We start from the raw sequence: 22,471 nt of genomic DNA, 5'->3' as shown, positions 1-22,471 counted from the left end.
TTAAGATGGGAATTTTAGATATTATATAATTGCATAACTTAAAAACTCCCCTCCTCATTGTAGCGTAGAATAGCGTTCAGTTCTGTGCCTGGAATTGCACATCATTGCACTTAACTAACTAACGTTGCCATGCTGTAAATAATGGGCCTCATTACCTGAGATGTAAAAATGCAAATCTTACATCGTCCATTAAGCTGTTTAGTATCAAGGATGACACTGGAAATTGATTGAAGTCATCTGGGGATATTGAATTGTCATCATGACTACCCTCTGTCTCTATGTATTTAGATTTTTTTTTTTCAGGAAATATTAATCATACGCACTAACGATGTCTGGCTTCACCAGTCGCAGATCACTATAAATAATATTAAGAAGGTGTGTGAACTTGCTAAAATGATGTCAGACACTGTAATATGCTCTGGCCCCCTCCTTTCTCATCATGGTGATGAGGTTCATAGTAGATTAGTGTCACTGAATGGCTGGATGTCTGAGTGGTGTCCAGAGAATTGCACAGTATCTATAGACAATTGGAAGAGTTTTTGGGGTTGACCTGACCTGCTTAAGAGAGACGGACCCTCTCCTCTCTAGTAATTAGGCTCATAGTCTTAATAGTGATAGGATTTGACTATCCAGGGGACCAGGTCAGCCAGACAAACTGGCTAATCCGAATTTCTGCTAGCTGCCTTGAAACGTCACACATGCCAAATAAACTACAACATGCAGAGGCTGTATTGCCTAGATATCATATAGAGACTGTGTTTGTTCCCTGAACTACCAAACACAAAAATCTCACTAAATCATTTAGAAAAAAAATTTATTATGATAAAACTTGCAAATAAACAAAATCATTCAAAGGTAGGGCTACTAAACATTAGAACTCTTTCAAGCAAAGCACAAATTGTAAATTAAATTATTACAGATCATAGTTTGGATGTGCTCTGTTTGACTGAAACCATGATTAAACCAGATTAATATATTAGTTTAAATGAATCTACTCCCCCAGGTTATTGTTATAAACATGAGCCTTGTCTGAAGGGTCGAGGAGGAGATGTTGCTACAATTCACAATGAAGATTTTGGTGTTACTCAGAGAACAGGATATAAGTTTGAAGTCTTTGAACTAATAATGCTTAGTCTATCGGCTTATGCCCTTACTACAGTATATAGATCGGCTGTATTATGATTTCCTTAGTGAATTTGCTAATTTCAGATCAAGTAGTTACAGTGGATAGAGATTTAATTGTTGGTTACTTAAACATTCACATAAATAATGAAAATTACATGTATGGATTAGCATTTACCAATATTCTCAACTCTCTTGGAGTTAGACAAAATGTGACAGGACCAACTCATCACCATAATCATAAGCTAGATTTCATTCTGTTATATGGAGTTGATACTATTGAAATTCTGCCTCAGCGCAATGATATCTCAGATCATTACCTCGTATCTTGTATGCTGCGATAAGCTAATGTTACTCACTCTACACCACGCTATATTTCAGGTAGCTATACAGTATCCTTTCGACCACTAAATATAGCTTTACTAACAATTTCCAGATCTATCTCATATACTCAGTAAGCCACAAATTCTAGTAGAACTTGATGTAATAACATAAAATATAAATTCTATTTTCTGGTACTCTTGATAGTGTTACCCCCCTTCGATTAAAGATAATTTAAGAAAAAAGCCCTGCACCATGGTACTGTCACGTTCCTGTGTTGTCTGCCCCTTGTTGTCTGTTTCACATGCCACCTTTCACGTTCCATGTTACGTTTCCTTGTTGTCTGCCCCGTGTTTTCCATTTCACCCTTCACGGATCACATTCCATGTCATGTTTTCCTTGTTGTCCGCCCCGAGTCTCACTGTCCTTGTAGAAAACTACAATTCCCACAATTCCCGGCCTCCCTCACTGCCTGCACACATCATTGTTCTCACCTGTGTCTCGTTTAGTCTTTATTGCGTCCTTGTGTATTTAAACCCTGTTTGTTCCTCCATTCCCTTGTCGGTTGTTGTATGTTGATATGTCGTTCTTGTTTGCCCGAGGTTCCTTTTTACCCGCTGTGTGTTCTTTTGTATTTGAGTTAGTTTTTCCCCTCGTGGACTTTTCTTTGTGTTTTGCTTATTTGTTATTTTGTAATAAACCGCATTTGGATCCTTACCACCCGTCTGCCTTCTCCTGCTTCCCGCATTCATAACAGAACAACCGACCACACAAATGGATCCAGCGGTCCAGCAGGCCAACTACCAGCTGCTTTGTTTGAAGCAAGGGGACCGACCAGTAGAAGACCACGTCCAGAACTTCCTTGAGCTGGCAAACATCTCCGACTTCCCGGACTCGTCCTTGGTGGTTTTCTTCTGTGGTAACCTGAACCCCTCGCTGAAGGAGCGGCGTCCCCCCGGCAACGCATGGCTGGACCCTGCAGGAAATCGTGGAAGATACATTGCTGGTCAGCGGCTCGCCACTCACTGTGGGCGTGGCAGAGGAGGACCCAACCTCACCTTCCGCAGTGGAGACTTCCCACTCGCCCATGGCTCTTCCCATCAGGCCTGCCCCACCTGCCAGTGAGCAAACCCCCACACCACACCATGAGCTTGCATGGCCCACTTTGTCTGCCCGGAGGAGGAAGAGAAGACGGGCTTCCGCCTCCTGGCCCACGCCTGCCCCTGTCTGCGAGCCAGAGCCCACGCCTGCCCCGGTCTGCGAGCCAGAGCCCACGTCAGCCACGGTGAGCGAGCCTGCGCCCTCGTCAGCCACGGTCAGCGAGCCTGCGCCCTCGTCAGCCACGGTCAGCGAGCCTGCGCCCTCGTCAGCCACGGTCAGCGAGCCTGAGCCCTCGTCAGCCACGGTCAGCGAGCCAGAGCCCGCATCACCCACGGTCAACCAGCCGGAGCCAGTAGCCTCGACCGTCCCTGAGCCAGCGCCTGTAGCCTCGACCATCCCTGAGCCAGCGCCTGTAGCCTCGACCGTCCCTGAGCCAGCGCCTGTAGCCTCGACCGTCCCTGAGCCAGCGCCTGTAGCCATGACCGTCCAAAAGCCAGCGCCAATGGTCATGCCTGTCCAAGAGTCAGCGCCTCTCGAGCCTTCCAGGGCTCCACCTCCCAAGCCTCTCGAGCCTTCCAGGGCTCCGCCTTTCAAGTCTCTCGAGCTTTCCAGGGATCCGCCTCCCGAGCCTCCCAGGGCTCCGCCTCTCAAATCTCTCGAGCCTCCCAGGGCTCCGCCTCTCGAGCCTCCCGAGCCTTCCAGGGCTCCACCTCCCGAGCCTCTCGAGACATCCAGGGCTCCGCCTCTTGAGCCTCTCGAGCCTTCCAGGGCTCCGCCTCTCGAGCCACCCAGGGCTCCGCCTCTCGAGCCATCCAGGGCTCCGCCTCTCAAGTCTCTCGAGCCACCCAGGGCTCTGCCCCAGAGCCTCCTGCGGCTCCGCCTCCTGAGCCTCCTACGGCTCTTCTCCCAGAGACTCCCAAGCCTCCTACGGCTCCGCCTCCTACGGCTCCGCCTCCTGAGCCTCCTATGGCTCTTCTCCCAGAGACTCCCGAGCTACCCACGGCTCCGCCTCCCGAGCCTCCTATGGCTCTGCTCCCAGAGACTCCAGAGCCTTCTAGGGCTCCGCCTCTAGAGCATCCTACGGCGCCCCTTCCCTCGGCTCTGCCTTCAGAGCCTTCCAGGTCTCCGCCAATGAAACCTCCTACGGTGCCACCTCCCTCGGCTCCGCCTCCAGAGCCTTCCAGGTCTCCGCCTCTAAAGCCTCCTACGGCACCACCTTCCTCGGCCCCGCCTCCTGAGCCTTCCTCGGCTCAGCCTCCAGAGCCTTCCTCGGCTCAGCCTCCAGAGCCTCCCACGGCTCCGCCTCCTGGGCCTCCCGAGCCATCCTCGGCTCCGCCTTCCTCAACCCCATCTCCTAGGCCTTCCTCGGCTCCGCCTCCTGAGGTACCCTCAGCTGCGCCTCCTGAGCTTCCCTTGGCTCCGCCTTCAGAGCCTTCTTCGCCCTCGCCTCCTTCGGCTCCGCCTCCAGAACCTCCTTCAGTTCCACCTCCTGAGCCTCTCCCGGCTCCGCCTCCGAAGCCTCCATCGGCTCCGTCTTCAGAGCCTTCTTTGCCCTCGCCACCTTCGGCTCTGCCTCCTGAACCTCCCTCGGCTCTGCCTCCGGAACCTCCTTCAGCTCCACCTCCTGACCCCCCTCGGCTCCGCCTCCAGTGGCTCCCCCAGCTCCGCCTTCTGAGCCTTCTACGCCATCGCTTCCCTTGGCTCCGCCCAACACTGTTCCACCTCCTGACCCACCCAAGGCCTTACCGCCTGAGTCTGCCATGGCTCTGCCTGTCTCTGCTCCGTCCCCAGGGTCTCCTGCGTCCTTGCCTATGCCTCCTTCAGCGCCTCCACCCAAGGCCACGACTGCTCCGCCTCAGAAGTCCACCTTGGCTCCGCCAGCTTCCCCAGTGGCCACTCCTCCTCCCAGGCCCCCTGAACCGGCCATTGCCCTGTGGCCGCCACCTAGGCCACCTAAACCCATCCCTGTCCTGTGGCCGCCTCCCAGACCTCCTGAACCGGTCTTTGCCTTGTGGCTGCCTCCCTGGCCTCCTAAGCCTGTCCCTACCCAGCGGACGCCCCCCAGACCTCCTGAACCGGTCTTTGCCTTGTGGCCACCTCCCTGGTCTCCTAAACCTGTCCCTACCCAGTGGACGCCCCCCAGGCCACCTGACCCTGGCCCTGTCTCACACCCCCATAGACTGCCTACCTGCCCCCTCGGCCTCCGTGGACTGTCTCAGTGTCCCTTGTGCCCCCATGGACTGCCTAATTGCCCCTTGTGCCCCCGTGGACTGCCTAATTGCCCCTTTTGCCCCCATGGTCTGCCTAATTGTCCCTTGTGCCTCCTTGGTCTGTCTCTGTGTCCCTTGTGCCTCCTTGGTCTGTCTCTGTGTCCCTTGTGCCTCCTTGGTCTGTCTCTGTGTCCCTTGTACCCCCTTTGGTCTGTCTGTTTTCCCCCTTTCCTAGCCCCTCTCTCCTTGAACATTTGTTTATTTTTTCTATTCTTTTGTTTCTTAGGACCGTCTGGAATCCGGTCCTTTTGAGGGGGGCTATGTCACGTTCCTGTGTTGTCTGCCCTGTGTTGTCTGTTTCACATGCCACCTTTCACGTTCCATTTCACGTTTCCTTGTTGTCTGCCCCGTGTTTTCCATTTCACCCTTCACGGATCACATTCCATGTCATGTTTTCCTTGTTGTCCGCCCCGAGTCTCACTGTCCTTGTAGAAAACTACAATTCCCACAATTCCCAGCCTTCCTCACTGCCTGCACACATCATTGTTCTCACCTGTGTCTCGTTTAGTCTTTATTGTGTCCTTGTGTATTTAAACCCTGTTTGTTCCTCCATTCCCTTGTCGGTTGTTGTACAGTATGTTGATATGTCGTTCTTGTTCGCCCGAGGTTCCTTTTTACCCGCTGTGTGTTCTTTTGTATTTTGAGTTAGCACTAAAAGCTGCCAGGTCAGCATATTTTAGAAAACTCATAGAAAATAACCACAACAATCCTAGGTGTTTATACAGTACTGTGGCTAAACTGGTCAGGAATAAAGCCTCGACTGAACCAGATATTCCGTCTCAGCACAAAATGAATGACATCATGAATTTCTTTATTGATAAAATTGAAATCATCAGAAATAAAATTGGAATTATGCAATCGTCTGTCACAGTAAACCATGTCTCATAATTTTCCTCACAAGCAACTTCAACCCTCAGCGTGAAATTGCGATGCTATTGCCCGGATTAGGCAAAACTGAATGGAATCAGACAGTTTTGCCAAATCTGGGCAGTAGCATCGCAATTTCGCGCTCTGTTCTCAGAAGTCCTTGGAAGGCGCAAACCTAGTTGTCATGGCAACTGAATAAACAAAACCTCGCCTGCAATATTTACTCATCATCAGAATAAGGTAAATGCCCTGGCTATTGTAATCTATTGTGCTGTAGGTATTTTGGGTTTAGTTTTAAAACTGAATGATATCAACACTGAACATTATTATATATATTTTTTATTAATTAGAAGATGAATTCCATGTAGGGATACATGCAGTAGTCCCAACAAGCATTTTCTTATTTTAAATGAAACTGTGTTTTTTTTAGTAGGTAGACCTTATTGAGTTGGTCATTTAAAAGTAGATCATCACACAAAAAAGTGTGGGCACCCCTGGTCTAATGGATCCAGAAACATTTATCATGATCTATAACTCTGCAAAATATTTAAAGGAATCTACACTAATATTGTACCCCTGTCTCAACCTCGGAATTCCTATCCCAAGGTCACCAGAACCGGCCAGATCAAGCTCTGTTCCTGCTTGGTTTCAGACTCCACTGCTACGTGATTCTGAGTAATGACAACTAAAAGCAGCTAATGCCAGCCAGACATCACTTAAGTCTATTACAATGGGTTTCAGAGGATGAACTGATGCCAACTCCTGCCACAAGACATGGGATACTTCATATGCCATTGCCTGAACCTTGGACTTAGGATAGATCTCACCGAATTGACCGGCCAGTTGAACTGTGAGGTACCTCACTGATCTCTGCCTGCATCACCTTTGTCTAATGATGGACTACACTCTTAAAATGGAATAAATAAACTCTCAATGAATTGCCAACAAAAGCCTTCATCAGCCAACTAACAATGGACAATGCATCTATGTGATCTTCTGCAGTTAATCCAGGATGATCTTCAAAGACATTAGTCATTAATCTTACAGTTCTTACAAAATCTATGTTTAAACACTGACACTTAACACTGGCACATAAATAAGTAATATTGGTATTATATTCATGCTGTTTAGCCAGAGGGGAACTGGCACCAACAGTGATTCTGGTTTCGCCCAATGTTATTTTTCTCCATTAACCAACATCTTATGGAGTTTTGTGTTCCTTGCCACAGTTGGCTTCGGCTTGCTCACTGGGGCTCTAACTACAAATATTATTTAACTATTTAATTTTGTATTTTATACCACAATTTACAATCATATTTAATCAAACTACACAATAATGACTCTAAGACTTTATAGATATTACAGTTTCATTTTCTGTTAATGTATAATTTTCTGTAAAGCTGCTTTTAAACATTGTGTGTTGTGAAAAGCGCTATACAAATAAAATGACTTGACTTGACAATCGTTTGCCATATTCGCCTTGTGGAACAGCACAAAATAAAGTCAAAAGAGAACAACTCATCCATTGTTTGAAAAAAGGATGAAAATGTATATTCTCTCATGATTTACTTGCCCTCATGCCATCCCAGATGTGTATGACTTTCTTTCTTTCTTATGCTAAACACAAATAAAGGTTGTTAAAAGAATATCTCAGCTCTGTAGGTCCACACAATGCATGTGAATAGTGACCAGAACTCAGAAGGTCCAGAAAGGATATAAAGGCAGAATAAAAGTAATCCGTAAAACTTTACTCACTAACAGTGGTTAAATCACTGTCTTCTAAAGCGATTTGATAGGTGTAGGTGAGAAACAGATAAGATCAAAATTTTATTTTTTACTTCCACATTCTGATGTGGACTTTCACTTTCACATTCAGCCACCTACTGGTCAGGGCTGGTCTTAAATATTTATCTATTTCTCATACCTATCATATCACTTCAGAAGATATGTACTTTACCACTGGAGTCTTATGGATTACTTTTATCCTGCCTTTATATCCTTTTTGGACCTTCAGAGTTCTGGTCATCATTCACTTTCATTGTGTGGACCAACAGAGCTGAAATATTCTTCTAAAAAAATTCATTTGTGTTCTGCAGAAGAGAGAAAGTCAGACACATCTGGGATGGAAAGAGGGCGAGTAAATGATGAGATAATGATGAGAGCTATCCCGTAAATAAATAATCCCGGAATCCAGATGAATATGCTCTTACATTCTATACTTTGTAAATTACTGTAGATTTTATGATGATCATCATGATTGTAATAATTCTCAATTGCCAACTTGTGATAATTCCAACCTGATCTTATGACAAGTCATAAAAATAGTTTGAGATTCCAAAATTGTACAAGTTGCCTCGTAAAAAAACAAACAACTTTTAAACGAGCCAAAAAAACAAGTAGTTTAACCCCTAACCCAAACTTAAACCTAACAATAAAGTGTAACCCCTTACCTAAAACCTAAACATAACCATTATTTTAATGAGAAAGAACTTTTCTCTACTACTCCAAAAAAAAAAAGAGACAATATCAGGGTTTGGAATGAGACGTGGGAAGAATATGTGCCGGTTCCCCCGGCCTGAGTCGGGCAGTGGGGGTATGTGGAGGTGAGCGGGAGAATTATTCATAAATTATTTTTATGACTCCATTTGGTGACTCCGCCAGTGACTCGGCTTTAAGACTGAACGAGAGACGAGTCCTCAGATATTAAGTATACACCTCACAGACCCCAAATAGCTCACACCAGAGTTTACACTTGAGATGAGCCTTCGGTGTTTGTGCACTGAAAAGTGACTTCTAAATGGCTCCTATACCAGAATGTTAATTACTCTCTCTACAGTTTATCAGTTGTTCACGTGGGTTTATTTAATGCCTAAATCAAGCATCAATCCACCATAGACCATCTGATCCCAGCAGCAGAATCAGCAGACTCTCTGCAGGACACATATACAGAATGGAGTATCCGTACCTATCTGCCTCTTCTCTTTCCTCTTCAGTCTATCTCTCTCTCTCTGTGTCGGGGAGTCAATGACCTCCTGGCCTTGCACTTACATGCAGGGCTCTGTGGGCAGTTTGTGTTGACAATGAAATGGCTCAAGCGGAGTTGCCGGTGCTTCAAGCTGAATTTTACATTAGGCAGGTCTTACATTGAGCTCCTGTCATCACTCTGTCAGCAATTAAGCAGGCTTAGACGAGCTGATATATTTTTGAGTGATGCTGCCAACGGTCAGTCAGTCAGCCGCTTATTGAATGTTATCAGTGTCTTTCTGTATTATGTATTTACTGTATATAAATACGGTTGCCCCTATTAAACACATCAATCATGTTTTCTTAAGTGGGTTGAACAGATTTGTTATGATCAATGTGGGCTCACATTGACTGATCCAATCACAATAGAGATTGATTTGTTTATAGAATAATTGAGATTTATATTTTATTTTTCTCCCCAATTTTGAACGGCCAATTCCCACTAATTAGTAGGTCGTTGTGGCGGTGCGGTTACTCACCTCAATCCGGGTGTTTTAGGACAAGTCTCTGTTGCCTCCGCTTCTGAGACAGTCAATCCACGCATCTGAACACGTGGCTCTTTGTGCATGACTCTGGAGTGACTCCCAGCATGTGGAGGCTCACGCTACTCTCTGCGATCCACGCACACCCCACTGAGAGCTCGAACCAATAATCGCGACCATGAGGAGGTTACCCCAATTGACTCTTGACCAGGACAATTTGGTTGCTTAGGAGACCTGGATGGAGTAACTCAGCATGCCCTGGATTCGAACTTGTGACTCTAAGGGTGGTAGTCAGTGTCAATACTCACTGTGCTACCCAGGCCCCAGAATTAACAGATTTAATGAAATGTCAAATGTAATTGAAATGAACAAGAAATTATGCACCCTTTTCTGAAGTTGCCATCTAAAAAGCATTTGCTTAAGTTGGCAAAATGTACACTATAACTATTGCCCCAGTATCTACACTATATCAATGTAAACCCCCTTTGGAGCCTTTAACCCCAAGTGAGGGAAACTTTTACCCCAGGTATTCTGTTGTAATTTCTATTCACACAAATGATGTTGCTTCATCAATATTTAATACAAATAAATGTATTTCTTGAATTGTGATACACTTTGTGACCAGAAAAAAAGCTAATTTGACTTAAGGTGTGCCTTTAGCCACATTGTACCCTACATCGATTATTGATCAGCACGTAATTATGTTTTGAGGCATCGATATATTAACATTAGCCGGCATTTAATGTAGAAGCCTAATTTGTGTGCTATCCAATTTACTGTCAGTTTGCCTTCTGTTTAATGTAGTCTGTCGTAATAGATTTTGGGATACCACATGGGGTTGATAATCTTCTAATGATTGCACACCAGACGAGAAGCACCATGTTGCTGGCAGGACAAGGCACAGGTATCATACACGGGAGGCTGTGTCTAGAAGGTAACACCAAGGCTTGCGAGGGTCACATACGCTGTTATTGAGGTTAGGGTCAGGGTTAGATTTAGTGGTAGGTTAAGGTCGTGTTAGCTTAAGGGTTAGGGATAGGGTTTCTTTAGGACTCCAATTTCACACAATAATCAGTGTGTGAATGTCGCCGTTACGTTACCTTCTAGACAGGACCCAAACAGGATGCATTGATGTGGTGCAGGTGGCAGTCCAAAGTTGTGAAACTTTTCACCATACACACACAAGTTACAAAGATTTTTGTACTTCTACAAGAATTAGCACTTTGATCAGTTTGCAGGTTAGTGTATGAAACTGGTGTAAATGCACAAACTGAACAATTAGAAATGGAGGCATTTATTAAGCAATTTCTCTGTATGTAGCCTTGAATAGTTTTCATTCAAGCTGTAAAGCGACAAAAAGACATCATTGTAACTGAAAATACATTGTGTAAGCAATATGAAAGATACATATACACAATACTGTATATCATCAAGTGATGGCTAGAGTAAATAATACATGCCTTTCATAACATCTCTGCAGAATTTTGAGCAGCCTTCAGAGACATAGCTAGGTGCCGGCAACGGACGGCGAGTGGTGGAGGCGGTGTGCATACCTTCATAGAAAACAATAGTTTCTAATTTTAGAATTTTAGTGCCTGTTGTGCGACCCCCTTTAAGTTACCCTGCTGCTCACACGTTATCAAATTTGTGTTGAGATATAAGAATTAAGAGGCAAAGACTATTGTGCAACAAATATATAAATATATATATATATTGCATGTTGTTAAATTTTTTTGTTTTTCATTTCAATTTGTTCTGTGCAGAAACTGTATTTTTTCATTCAATTTCCACCGCCTCATTTTCAAATGGAATTATATGTACCATTAAATAAAATGACAGTACTCTGTGCTAAAGGTGGGTGATATACCAGTTGCAGTGTTTCCAGAGCCAGTGTTTCAAGAAAAACAAGGGACCTGGTTTGGAAAAACAAGCTTAAAATAAGTCACTTGTCTCGCCCAAAATAAGCGGCACACTGCGTGGGTGCGTTTGGACAAAATGTCAGCTTATGCAGGCCAAATTATGTTTTTGAAACCTTGGTGTGCCCACAGAAAGCAAATGCACAGTTCTTCTAGAGTTAATAAAGTCACACATAATAATGAAGTGACAATAAAGCACAATCCCCTTCAAATTCTCATTTATTTAATACAAAAAATACAAATAAAATAACCAAATAAAACCATTATAGTATAATACATTAATGAACATCATACTATCTGGATGTTCACACAGTGATTTTTATTCTTTTATTTTTAAAATCAGCATAATTTAAAAATACTATCATGATCTACACTTTAATTATACTTCACAAATGTACTTTTGTACAATTTTTTGGGAACAGTTTATTTTAGGGATCAGAAATTATACAGTAATTAGTGACTAATAATTAGATTTGTAAGGGACTAGTTATGGACTAGTTTGGAATTATATGTTATTTATTAGGTCTTTGTTCGCTGATTTATTACCCTTGCCTAATACCCCCTTTACATTTTTGTTTTTATATAAAATTAGGTAAAAACAAAAGATACCAATAGTGTAAAATTCATCCTTTATTGGTTGTCATTACACTCTGTTAATGTGCAGCTTATATAGTCAATGTAACCTGTGGGTTGTAAAGAAACAACAAAGGATACAAAAATATATATTTTGGGATGTATACTGACTGCTGTCTCAGAAAAAATAACATTGGTCGATGGGGCAATATAGAAAGAGAATAATATATACTGTACATCGATCAGCCACAACAACATTAAAACCACCTGCCTTATGACTCACATGACCACAAATGACTGCACCACCAAGAACCCTTCTGTCAAGCTCCTGAAATTTGCAGATGACACTACGGTAATTGGCCTCATCAAGGATGATGATGAGTCTGCATAGAGAAGGGAGGTTGAACAGCTGGCTATCTGGTGCAATCAAAACAACCTGGAGTTGAACACGTTCAAAACAATGGACTTGGGAACACCCCAACACTGATCCCACTCACCATTCAAAACAGTACTGTGGCAGCAGTGGAGTAATTCAGGTTCCTGGGCACTACCATCTCACAGGACCTGAAGTGGGAAACCCACATTAACTCCATGTGAAAATGGCCCAGCAGAGGTTGCACTTCCAGAAGTTCAAATCAAACACTGCTAAAAGCTATTTGGCTCTTTGTGTTTGTTTTTGATTTGCCACAGTATGCGATAGACTGGCATGTCTTAAGGTCAATATCAAAAATGGCAAAAAAAGAAACAGTTTTCTCTAGAAACTCGTCAGTAAATCATTGTTTTGAGGAATGAAGGATATACATTGCTTGAAATTGCCAAAAAAAAAAAAAATTAAGATTTCATTCAAAGGTGTACACTACAGTCTTCAAAGACAAAGGACAACTGGCTCTAACAAGGACAGTAAGAGATGTGGCAGGACCAGATGTACAACTAAACAAGAGGATAAGTACATCAGAGGCTCTAGTTTGAGAAATAGACACCTCACATGCACTCAGCTAACAGCTTCATTGAATTCTACCCGCTCAACACCAGTTTCATGTACAACAGTAAAGAGAAGACTCAGAGGGGTGCAGGCCTTATGGGAAGAATTGCAAAGAAAAAGACACTTTTGAAAAACAAAAAGAAAAGGTTAGAATTGTCAAAGAAACACAGATATTGGACAACTGATAATTGGAAAAGAGTGTTATGGATCTTAACCCCATTGAGCTTTAGTGAGATCAGCTAGACTGTAATATGCATAAGAAGTGCCCGACAAGACAGTCACATCTATGGCAAGTGCTACAGGAAGTGTGGGTGAAATGTCACTTGAGTATCTGGACAAACTGACAGCTAGAATGTCAAGGATCTGCAAAGCTGTCATTGCTGCACATAGAATTGTAACAGTAATTTTTCACGTTATTTTTAAACAACCTTCCTTTTTCTCCCCAATTTGTAATGTCTAATTCCCAATGCGCTCTAAGTCCTCGTGGAGGCGTAGTGACTACCTTCAATTCGGGTGGTGTAACATGAATCTCAGTTGACTCTGTGCCTGAGACCATCAATGTGGTCATTTTGTTATGTGGCTTGTCGAGTGTTTACAGTGGAGATGTAGCACGTGTGGAGACTTCACGCTATTCTCCACGGCATCCACTCACAACTCACACATGCCCCACTGAGAGTGAGAACCACATTATAGCGACCACTTGGAAGTTACCCCATGTGACTCTACCTCACTAGCAACCGGGACAATTTTGTTGCTAAGGAGACCAGGCTGGAGGCACTCAGCACACCCTGGATTCCAACTCGCGACTCCAGGGGTGGTAGTCAGCATCAATACTCGTTGAGCTACCCAGGCCCCCGATTTTTCATATTATTAATGTCCTGACTATACATTGTGATCAGTTGAATGCCACTTTGGTGAATACAAGTACGAATTTCTTTCCATAAGAGCAAATCCTGTACATTATTCCAGTGTGTGTGTATATATATATATATATATATATATATATATATATATATATATATATATATATATATAATTCTCCCAATAATTCTCAACAGATGAACAAAACCGGGAGCTCTCGTGCACAACGTGTGTTCTCACATCTCTAACCAGCACACATACCCAACACAAGGAGTGCTGGAACGCAGGTGCCGCAAAACTCTGGTTCTTAAAGGGGCCATGTCCAATTTAAGACGAGTTAAATTATATAAACATTTTCCACTTGACTACATAAATATAATATAAATATAGAAAGCAGATACTTTTGTTGCTTAATGTAAATAGCAACCAAAATCATCTTCTTTGCACTGATAGTAGATAGTAGATAGTGTTAGATGCTGTTTGCACCCTTAATTAAATACTACCATACTGTAAACGGGCATCACGGCAGCATGTTTATTGTGTTTATTTAGAGTCCCAAAGGCACCTTACACCAACTCCTACCCCTATACCTAACCATAACCTTCCCTGCTTTGTTGAAATACTTTATGCTTCTTACATGTATTTTAGTGGGCTAAAGCACATAACTGTTAAGCAGAAGGTTGTTGGTTCGATCCCCACAGCCACCACCATTGTGTCCTTGAGCAAGGCACTTAACTCCAGGTTGCTCCGGGGGGATTGTCCCTGTAATAAGTGCACTGTAAGTCGCTTTGGATAAAAGCGTCTGCCAAATGCATAAATGTAAATGTAATGTAATGTAATATAACTTGTTAAAGGAAAAGCCTAAGAGGATAGGGGGTGCTACAATTATAATGCCAAACAAGCCCATAACTAGTCACTTACAATTGTAATCGTTAGTCATAAATTACTGTCTAATTTCTGATCCCTAAGATAAAGTGTTACCAATTATTTTATGACTAAGGTAAAAAAAATATATAAAATACAAATACAAATTATTGGCAAGTAGGCTTCATTTTCTTTATAATATTACAAAACAATAAATGCGAAATATAATTTCTTATTGTTTAATTTTGATTTTGGGTGGAAAAATAACCCAGACATTTCTTGACAGTTTTCATGAGATTCTTCAACCATACAGTACAAACAAGACTCCCTTACTATAAAACCTGCTCACAGTTCATTGAGAACAATATGTTATCACTCACACACACCAAAAACTTACTCTGGGTTCAGCATCTTATACCAGAGACCAAACCATCTTCCAGTGTGATCGCTGCCCTGTGAGACTCGGTTCACCATTACCTTAATTTCCTTTCACCACTCACTACCTAGAGGCCAAACTTTCTGCTACTACATTTATAGAAAGACAGAGTTAACGGCTGTGTCCTTGTCACTGCAGTGGCCATTTGAGAATAACCTGCCATTCTTTCACGGTTCCTTCGTAAATCAACTGTGCTTTAATGCAACATTCACATGTCAGTGCACAAACGGGAGCACCTCAAGGAATGTAAGGCTGCAATTTAAGCGCTTTGTGTCTTTGTCATAGGCAGTGGCTGTCATGGACTCGGAAGACGAACCCTTGTGGCTCCAAGGTACCTGGAATGTGAGTGGGTTTGAAGAACAAGAAGATGAGGAAGAGGAGGAGGAGGAAAGAGATGAAGTGGTGGAAGGAGCCAGTAGAGGGGAGCAGGTCTGTAGAGGGTTGTGGTGGGCTTTGGGCTGGTTGTACACACAGCCCTGGGCGAGTAGGCTGATTTTGGTGGCAGGATTTCTGGTGCCCTTTGCCCTCTCAGCTTATATGTTCCTTCGCTGTGAACCGCTAGACATTGATCTTTCCTACAGTGCATTTGAGGTTAGGAGTCATTCCTCTGCTGAACGATTTGATGCTCTTACCATTGCACTGAAAAGTCAGCTGGGGTCTTGGGACAGGCACAGGCGTGACGCTGAGGGATTTGACTTTGAGGCCAATGCTCTGAGGGACCTTCTGTTGCTCATGGCAAACAGACAAGGGAAGGATGTCTCTGAAATGGCAAATACCAAAATGTCTGCTGAGTTCTCGGAAAAAGGACAGCATGTGACAAGGGTGCACAATGAAAATAAATGGTTTAGTAATGAGAAAAATATCAAGATGCAAGAGACAAACTCCACAACCCCTAAAATAGCTCCAAGCGCCAACTCCCATGTTGCAGAGTATCGCAGTAAACCCAACACACCTTTAATCAGGAAGCAAAGATTTGCGGGCTACTCCTACCTCCAGACCCAGGCCCTGTGGAGGATAGAGCTGGTGTTTGTGGCTCAGGGGGACAGGGATAACAACATCTTCACCCCCGAACGCCTTCATACCATACACCATGTTGAGAGACTTCTAATGCAGCATCCACAGTTTCAGCAGTTCTGCTGGAAGCCGCTGGAGGCACTACGAGACTTACCCTTGGGACCTTCCTTTTGCGCTCCTCCAAGTTCCCTCCTGTCATACCTCTTCCCCAGTGAGCATGCAGGAAAGATCTTCTATGATGGCATGGGACCTGATCTAGCTGATATACATGGTGAGTCATCTGGAGACCTATCTTACACAGTTTTTCCACTAATGATACACAAGCTGTAAATTAGGGCCTAAAATCTTTATTTTCAACTAGTGTACTTAACATAATATTCATTACCACAAAAATGAATCTTGACTCATCCCTCCTTTTCTTTAAAAAAAAGCAAAAATCTGGGTTACAGTGAGGCACTTATTATGGAAGTAAATGGGGCCAATCCGTAAACGTTAAAATACTTACTGTTTCAAAAGTACAGCCACAATATGTGTTTTAACTAGAGCTGTCAAAGTTAACACATTAATGTACATGATTCATTTTACAAGTTTAACGCATTCATGTACCATTAATACAGCATAAACTAGCGTTCGGGCAGGGTGGAACCTTTGTGATGTGAATGCCCAGAGTCATTACAATGACCAAACACACACACAACAGCCGTGTCAGTGATCAAATGATGATTAACTCTATCTGTTGTACAAAACAAGCCCAGATGCCTCTGTAAGGCAAAATGTAATTACCAAAGAGGCATGTCAAGTCTTAAATATCACGAAAATGCAGAACGAGGCTTTAGCAAATGCTTTTCATGTTGAATTCCAAGTGCCGTGGAATGCTGGCATTGACACACCGACATTAATCATGAATGCGGCTTCACGATTGCTGTAATAAAGCGAATAGCTGTCTGATGGCTGATTAATATTGTGGAGGATGAGAGTTTAAGAGATTTAATGTCAATTGCAATGAATATACCACCTATGTGGGGATTAGTTCTTTTAGTTAGTAAAACGGCCACTTAGACTTTGGGAAATATTTCATGTTACTTGAATTGGTGAAAGTTTAGTGCATTTCTATCTTTATATTGTGTAAGGCTTTGTTTGGAAACTGTCAATAAAACATTATTGTTACATATTGTTATATTTTCTGTCCTAAGAGGGAATTAAATGCATTTTCACAGGAAAATAAATATATAAAGAGTAAAATTTCAGCACTTTCAAAATCATCGATCAATTGCGATTAACTATGAAAAATTATGCAAAAAAATTTAAGCTTCACATTTCTGCCTTTAAACCCTCCAGTAATTGGCCCCATTCACTTCCATTGTAAATGCCTCACTGTAACCTTGATTTTTCCTTTTTTTTTTTTTTTTAAAGTAGGGAGAACAAAAGTATTTTTGTGGTAATCAGTATTTTGTCACAAATGCTGTTCATTGAGCTTGACTTGTATAGAGTATCCACAAATTATGGGTTTTTGATCTTCAAAGGCCTCCTTCCCATTTCAGCCCAAACTGATGTATTTTTGATCAAATTTCCTGAGGATAGTTTCCTTTCTCTGCAGGTGCCTTGAGCTTGGCAATCACCCATCCCCAGTTTTACTGGTACGTGGATGAGTCACTCACACCAGCCAAGCTTCAATCCTCTCTTCTTCGCAGTGAAATCCATTTTGGGGCTCCTCTCCCCTCCTTCTATTCTCTCCAAGACAGACCACTAGAACAGAGAAGTCGGTTCAGAGACTTTGTGGTGCAATATGCTGACATCCTGTCACAGCAATCCACCAGGTGGGTGTTGAGGTCACAGTTAGTGATGGTAGATATATGTTCATGATGTAACTTACTGGAGATACTTGCCTGGTCTCAATGCCATGGTATTCCCCCTCTTGTTAGAGAGCTGGACAGTATTTCTGCATGTAACTCAGATGACTGGGGTTTTAATTCCCTTTTTTGGGAAATTAGCTGCACATTCCCTTTTTTCATGGGGTGATATAGTGTACAGATTAAAGCTCATGGCTGATAATTGGAAGGTCCTGGTTTGATTCCTGCATGGACCGGTCTGGCAAGATACTTTCGACCCCAGATACTTCCAGGGGTCTTTTCCCTGTAATAAGTGTCTTATTTAAGTCACTTTGTATAAAATTGGGATAGTCTGCCAAATTACTACTTTAATAGTACTAATTACAATGTGGGAGCATAAAAGTCACTTAAGTATTGCTTAGTGCCAATGCAACTGTCAATTTGTTTAGGTTTAGCTTTGGCATTAATCATTTTTGCAAATAAAACCCAAGAAGGATGATCACTGAGTTCGAAGCCAAACAAAACTAGCCATGAATCAGAGATAATGACTCGTTAAAGGTTTCATTACATTGGTAAAAATGCTACTAATATACTTACTGCTATTAAGACTGACATTGTAAGGCTCTTCAAATGACACATCATTATTGCTTGGATTATAATAGTAGGAGGCCTAGTAATGAGATAGTGGCCAGACAAGGAATAGACAATCACTGTACCACTGATGGTGTAATAAATCCTTTAAGAGCCCAAAGATGTTATTAAGATAATCTTTTGATATCGCTAATGTCTCATTCCTTCTCTTCCCCTCATCTGTTATTCTCTTGCTAAATATCCAATGCTCTTCTTGTCTACCAATCTCTCTGATCCATTCATTCTGTTTCTTGCTCCCTCTCTCAGTAAAGTGAAGGTGCTGTACGGGGGGACAGAGTTATTTGATGATGAGGTACGGAAGACCTTCCATAGTGACATGTTGCTGGCTCTGTTCAGTGGCGGCTGCATCACTGTTCTCGTGTATGTTCTAACCTCATTTTCCGGTAAGATATTCATTGACCATTCTAGATAAAAAAAAAAATAAGCCACAAGAGACCATGTGTGATTTAACTGCAGTTAAGAGGTGTAGGTATGATGCAAAGTAGAGACACCAATGTCCAATAAATAACCAGTGGTATTTAATGAGGCAAGCATCTCTATTACAAATTCTCATACTTGGGTTTAGGGATTTTAACAAGCCCCAACCATAATTATCAAACTTTGACAGCTTCAAACATAACTCATCCAATTAGATTTTAGAGCCAGATCTTTCTATAATCATGTAAACACATCTGAGGGCAAATTCACTGAAGAGTTGCGTTATACCAAACCACCCGCAATCCAGTTTGACCTGGCACCAAATGCACGGAAATAGCTCAGCGCCATGAGTATGTAAATTAATTCATTGTCATTCTTTTCGAGATTGTGAATTGCACAGTGTAAATTGCATGTAGCACAAAATATTTGGTTGTGTTTTCGCTGTAATCTAATGTGCCTAATTTCTTTAGTGAATCAGTTGGTAAAACAATGCAGACAGCTAATGCAAATAACCAATAACTCTCTCTCTCTCTCTCTTTTTATTTATTGTGATTGCGACTTGTTTTAGTGTGAATTGCTAATCAAATTCCATCTCTCATCTTCAAAGACCTCAATTTGCGTTGTGTCAACAGATAAGCTTCAAGAGATTTTGAAAGAAATCTTACTCATGTCTTAAACCTGCACAGATGTTGCTGAGGCTGTCAAGTAACAGCATGAGATTACAACTTTGTGCAGTATAACTTAATTAAACACAACAACAAGCATGTACTTCAGCTACTGAATCTAATAAAAGCACAAGCAAATCTATTTTGGCTTGTCAGTGGATGAAGGCTTCAAGCTGTATCAGCTGTGGCTTTGGTTGTTCTGCAATTCATCAAGTAAATCTTATTGATTTGGCCATTAGCTGGTTTCCTGGGTATATTCAGGACATTCAACTATTTTTGTCCAGACACTCCTAAAATTTGCATTATTTTCTCACTGCTACTGCATCATACAAATTGTGCTTTATCTGTTTATCATATAACCTTACCTAAACGTTCAGAGTTCAATTACTCTTCAAATGCAAAACACTCACTTTTGCAATCTGCTGCATTGTTAGAGAGGCAATGGACAGCTCTTGAAAACTGTAGGTCCACTGTTGATACAAAGTCTTTAACACTCTCCTGAAACTTTAGATTGCTGCTCTGGAGGTTTGGTATAATAGATTCAGCAGAAAATAGCTTTGCAGTTTTATGGTGCTGATGTAGAATTCACAGTTACCAATAACACATTGGTGAACTTAGCCAGGCACTTTACTTGTCAGTAGTCACTAGTGTTTGGGTGTAACTAACTAAATGTAGCAGTGCTACTAACGTATACTTTTTCAGAAGAGCTACAGTGGCTCATTTGTTTTAAAATTAGTGTACATTTTCCAGTAACAAGTAACATTTTCCAACAAATGATGGTGTATAATTACAAACGCTTTACTGTATATCACTGTTTTTTGATTCATTGTATTGCGCACCCAGCCTTACAACCGAGAGAGCTGAGGTTGTATATGTAATATATGTACATTAGCATGTATAATTTTAGCAATTCCTGCAATCGTCAGCAATTTTTGTGTCAGATAAATACTGCTCTGATTTCAATATAAATTATCAAATGTTACAGGCCTATATTTCAAATGATATCACCTTCTTTAACAATTTCAATATATTTAGCTACCTCGTTGTGGCAGGACGGAGGGCAGGGCCGTGTCGTGATTTGGGCCGGGTGTGCGGAATCGCGACCCGGCCCCGCAATCCGCCCTGCCACATTCGTTTTAGCAGCTTGTAGTGTAGCTAACTAACTTTATAAAATGTATATCTTAACTCTAATTTAACTCTAGGTGATCTAGGCTATCGAGGAGGATCGTCTACATGAGAGGTGATGAAAGAATGTCGTAGTTTACTGTAGATGCTTGCATTTATTTACTCAGCGATATATTACATTGCTCCCATTAAATTCAATTAAGCTGTTAACACTTCAAGTGCTTGACTTGCACAGATAATAAATAATAATGACATTTAATAACAAATTATAACATTTATTCTTCCCTGAAGTGAAAACATTAAAAGTATGTATTTTTGGGGGGATTTAAATGTTTTTATTTTCTTATTTACTCGATTTCACCATTCATTTGCATATGCAAATAAGCACATTTATGTATCTTCATAACAGTGAAAGCCTACACTTTCAATAAGTTGAGACATGCAGAAAATATTATTATTGTTATCTGATGAAAAAGCAAAATAACATGACTTGAAAATCATGTTATGACAATAATAGCCAGTAGGTGGCTGCAGTGTTCTATGTAATAATTCAAAATGTTATCACATGTTATGCATTTGTATATCGTCACCTTCCTAAAATAATGTCCTAAGTTATTTTTTAAGGTTTACAGAAATTTTACCAGAGGTGGCCAGCGTCATGAGGAGATGATTTAGGCCAAAAAAAATTTTTGTCAAAAAATTACTTAGGATATTATTTTAGGAAGGTAACGATATTAAGATGTTATCAGACTATTATTTGTCAAAGTTTGTTTTTAATTATTTATTTATTGCTGTTTTTAAGTGTCAGTTTTTGCAATATCACATTATGCTTAAGGTCACATCAAAATTGAATAACTCAAAGTAAATTAATAATAATTTAAATAAAAATGAACAGTAATGTGTATAAAACTGTTTTCTGTTTACATGCATGCTTGTGCGGGTGTGTTTGTTTTCTGCTTTATGCCTTCTGGCTGCGCTATGGGGCCTTTACTGTATATTTAATAGGCGAACAAGCTTCTTTTAGTTCGCCTAAAAATTATGACTAAATGCAGTGATGTTTTTTCTGCCAAGGTGTTCGCTTGTTGTCATTTCTCTACAATTCTTGACCTAGGACCTAGGAGATTGTGCAGAAGTACACTTTTCTATGATTCACAACACAAACTCCACAAAGACAGCATAGCCAAGACAAATCCGTGGAGAAAGATCGAATTTTTTTAAGTCAGATTAGATAACTTGTCGCCAAAAGTAGAAAGGGCTCTGTGACAAGTGTAATAAGGAAAAGAAGCAATACAGTGCTAAAAGCACTGATTCAGGGAGAGAAAAACCGGCATGATTGCCATTACTTCCCTGGCATGAACAGTACGTTAAACACAGTGACGTCACCCTTAACAAACTCATTTTAAAACGACAACACGCAAAGTATAAATGCCGGCTTTGTTTGCCTAGTGTGCTTTAGTTTGTCCACGAGAACAAAAGAATTGGCCTTTTACGTAGTATAAATTAGGCTTTAGTCTCACCCATTTATTTCTGTGTGAGTTTAGGTGGGTGTGTTATGGTCTTACCCCCTCATTTATGTGTGTGTGTCTTCTGCATTGTGGCTGATTATATACTGTATTATATTTGACAAATAAAACTGTTCCGTTTTTTAGTCTTTCCCATTCATTTCCTATAGTTGTTCAATTTTAACCGTGGACAGCAAAGGTGTCCCTATTTTGTTACGACCACTTAGACTTACTGAATCAAATTGTTTTGTGTTCAGATGGCAAATGGCGTAACAGTCACCAAGTCTTGTATTGCTCAGAAAAAGTGATTTCGGTCATAAATGACTGAACAGTATAGGAAGGTGAAGTTATGAGTAGCTTGTCGCTTGGTAAGCTACAGTTTCAAAGTAGCTTCCCCATACCATCCTCAAGTCATCAGTGTAATATCTATCAGAAAGACTCGGGAATAG

At 41.7% G+C, this 22,471-nt stretch overlaps 1 protein-coding gene across 1 annotated transcript in view; it reads left to right on the top strand.

The window, feature by feature from the left end:
• LOC127630481 (protein dispatched homolog 3-like) overlaps positions 1-22,471 on the top strand; it is an 80,238-nt gene that overhangs the window by 19,064 nt on the left and 38,703 nt on the right. The window contains exons 2-4 of the mRNA XM_052108036.1: positions 15,105-16,104; positions 17,431-17,650; positions 18,560-18,696. Coding sequence (XP_051963996.1) covers positions 15,117-16,104; positions 17,431-17,650; positions 18,560-18,696 — 1,345 coding nt within the window. The 5' untranslated portion in view covers positions 15,105-15,116. The remainder of the gene's footprint in view (positions 1-15,104; positions 16,105-17,430; positions 17,651-18,559; positions 18,697-22,471) is intronic.

The sequence above is a fragment of the Xyrauchen texanus genome, chromosome 37 (assembly GCF_025860055.1).
Source record: "Xyrauchen texanus isolate HMW12.3.18 chromosome 37, RBS_HiC_50CHRs, whole genome shotgun sequence".
Lineage (NCBI taxonomy): Eukaryota > Metazoa > Chordata > Actinopteri > Cypriniformes > Catostomidae > Xyrauchen > Xyrauchen texanus.
This window is presented reverse-complemented; position numbering and strand designations above follow the sequence as displayed.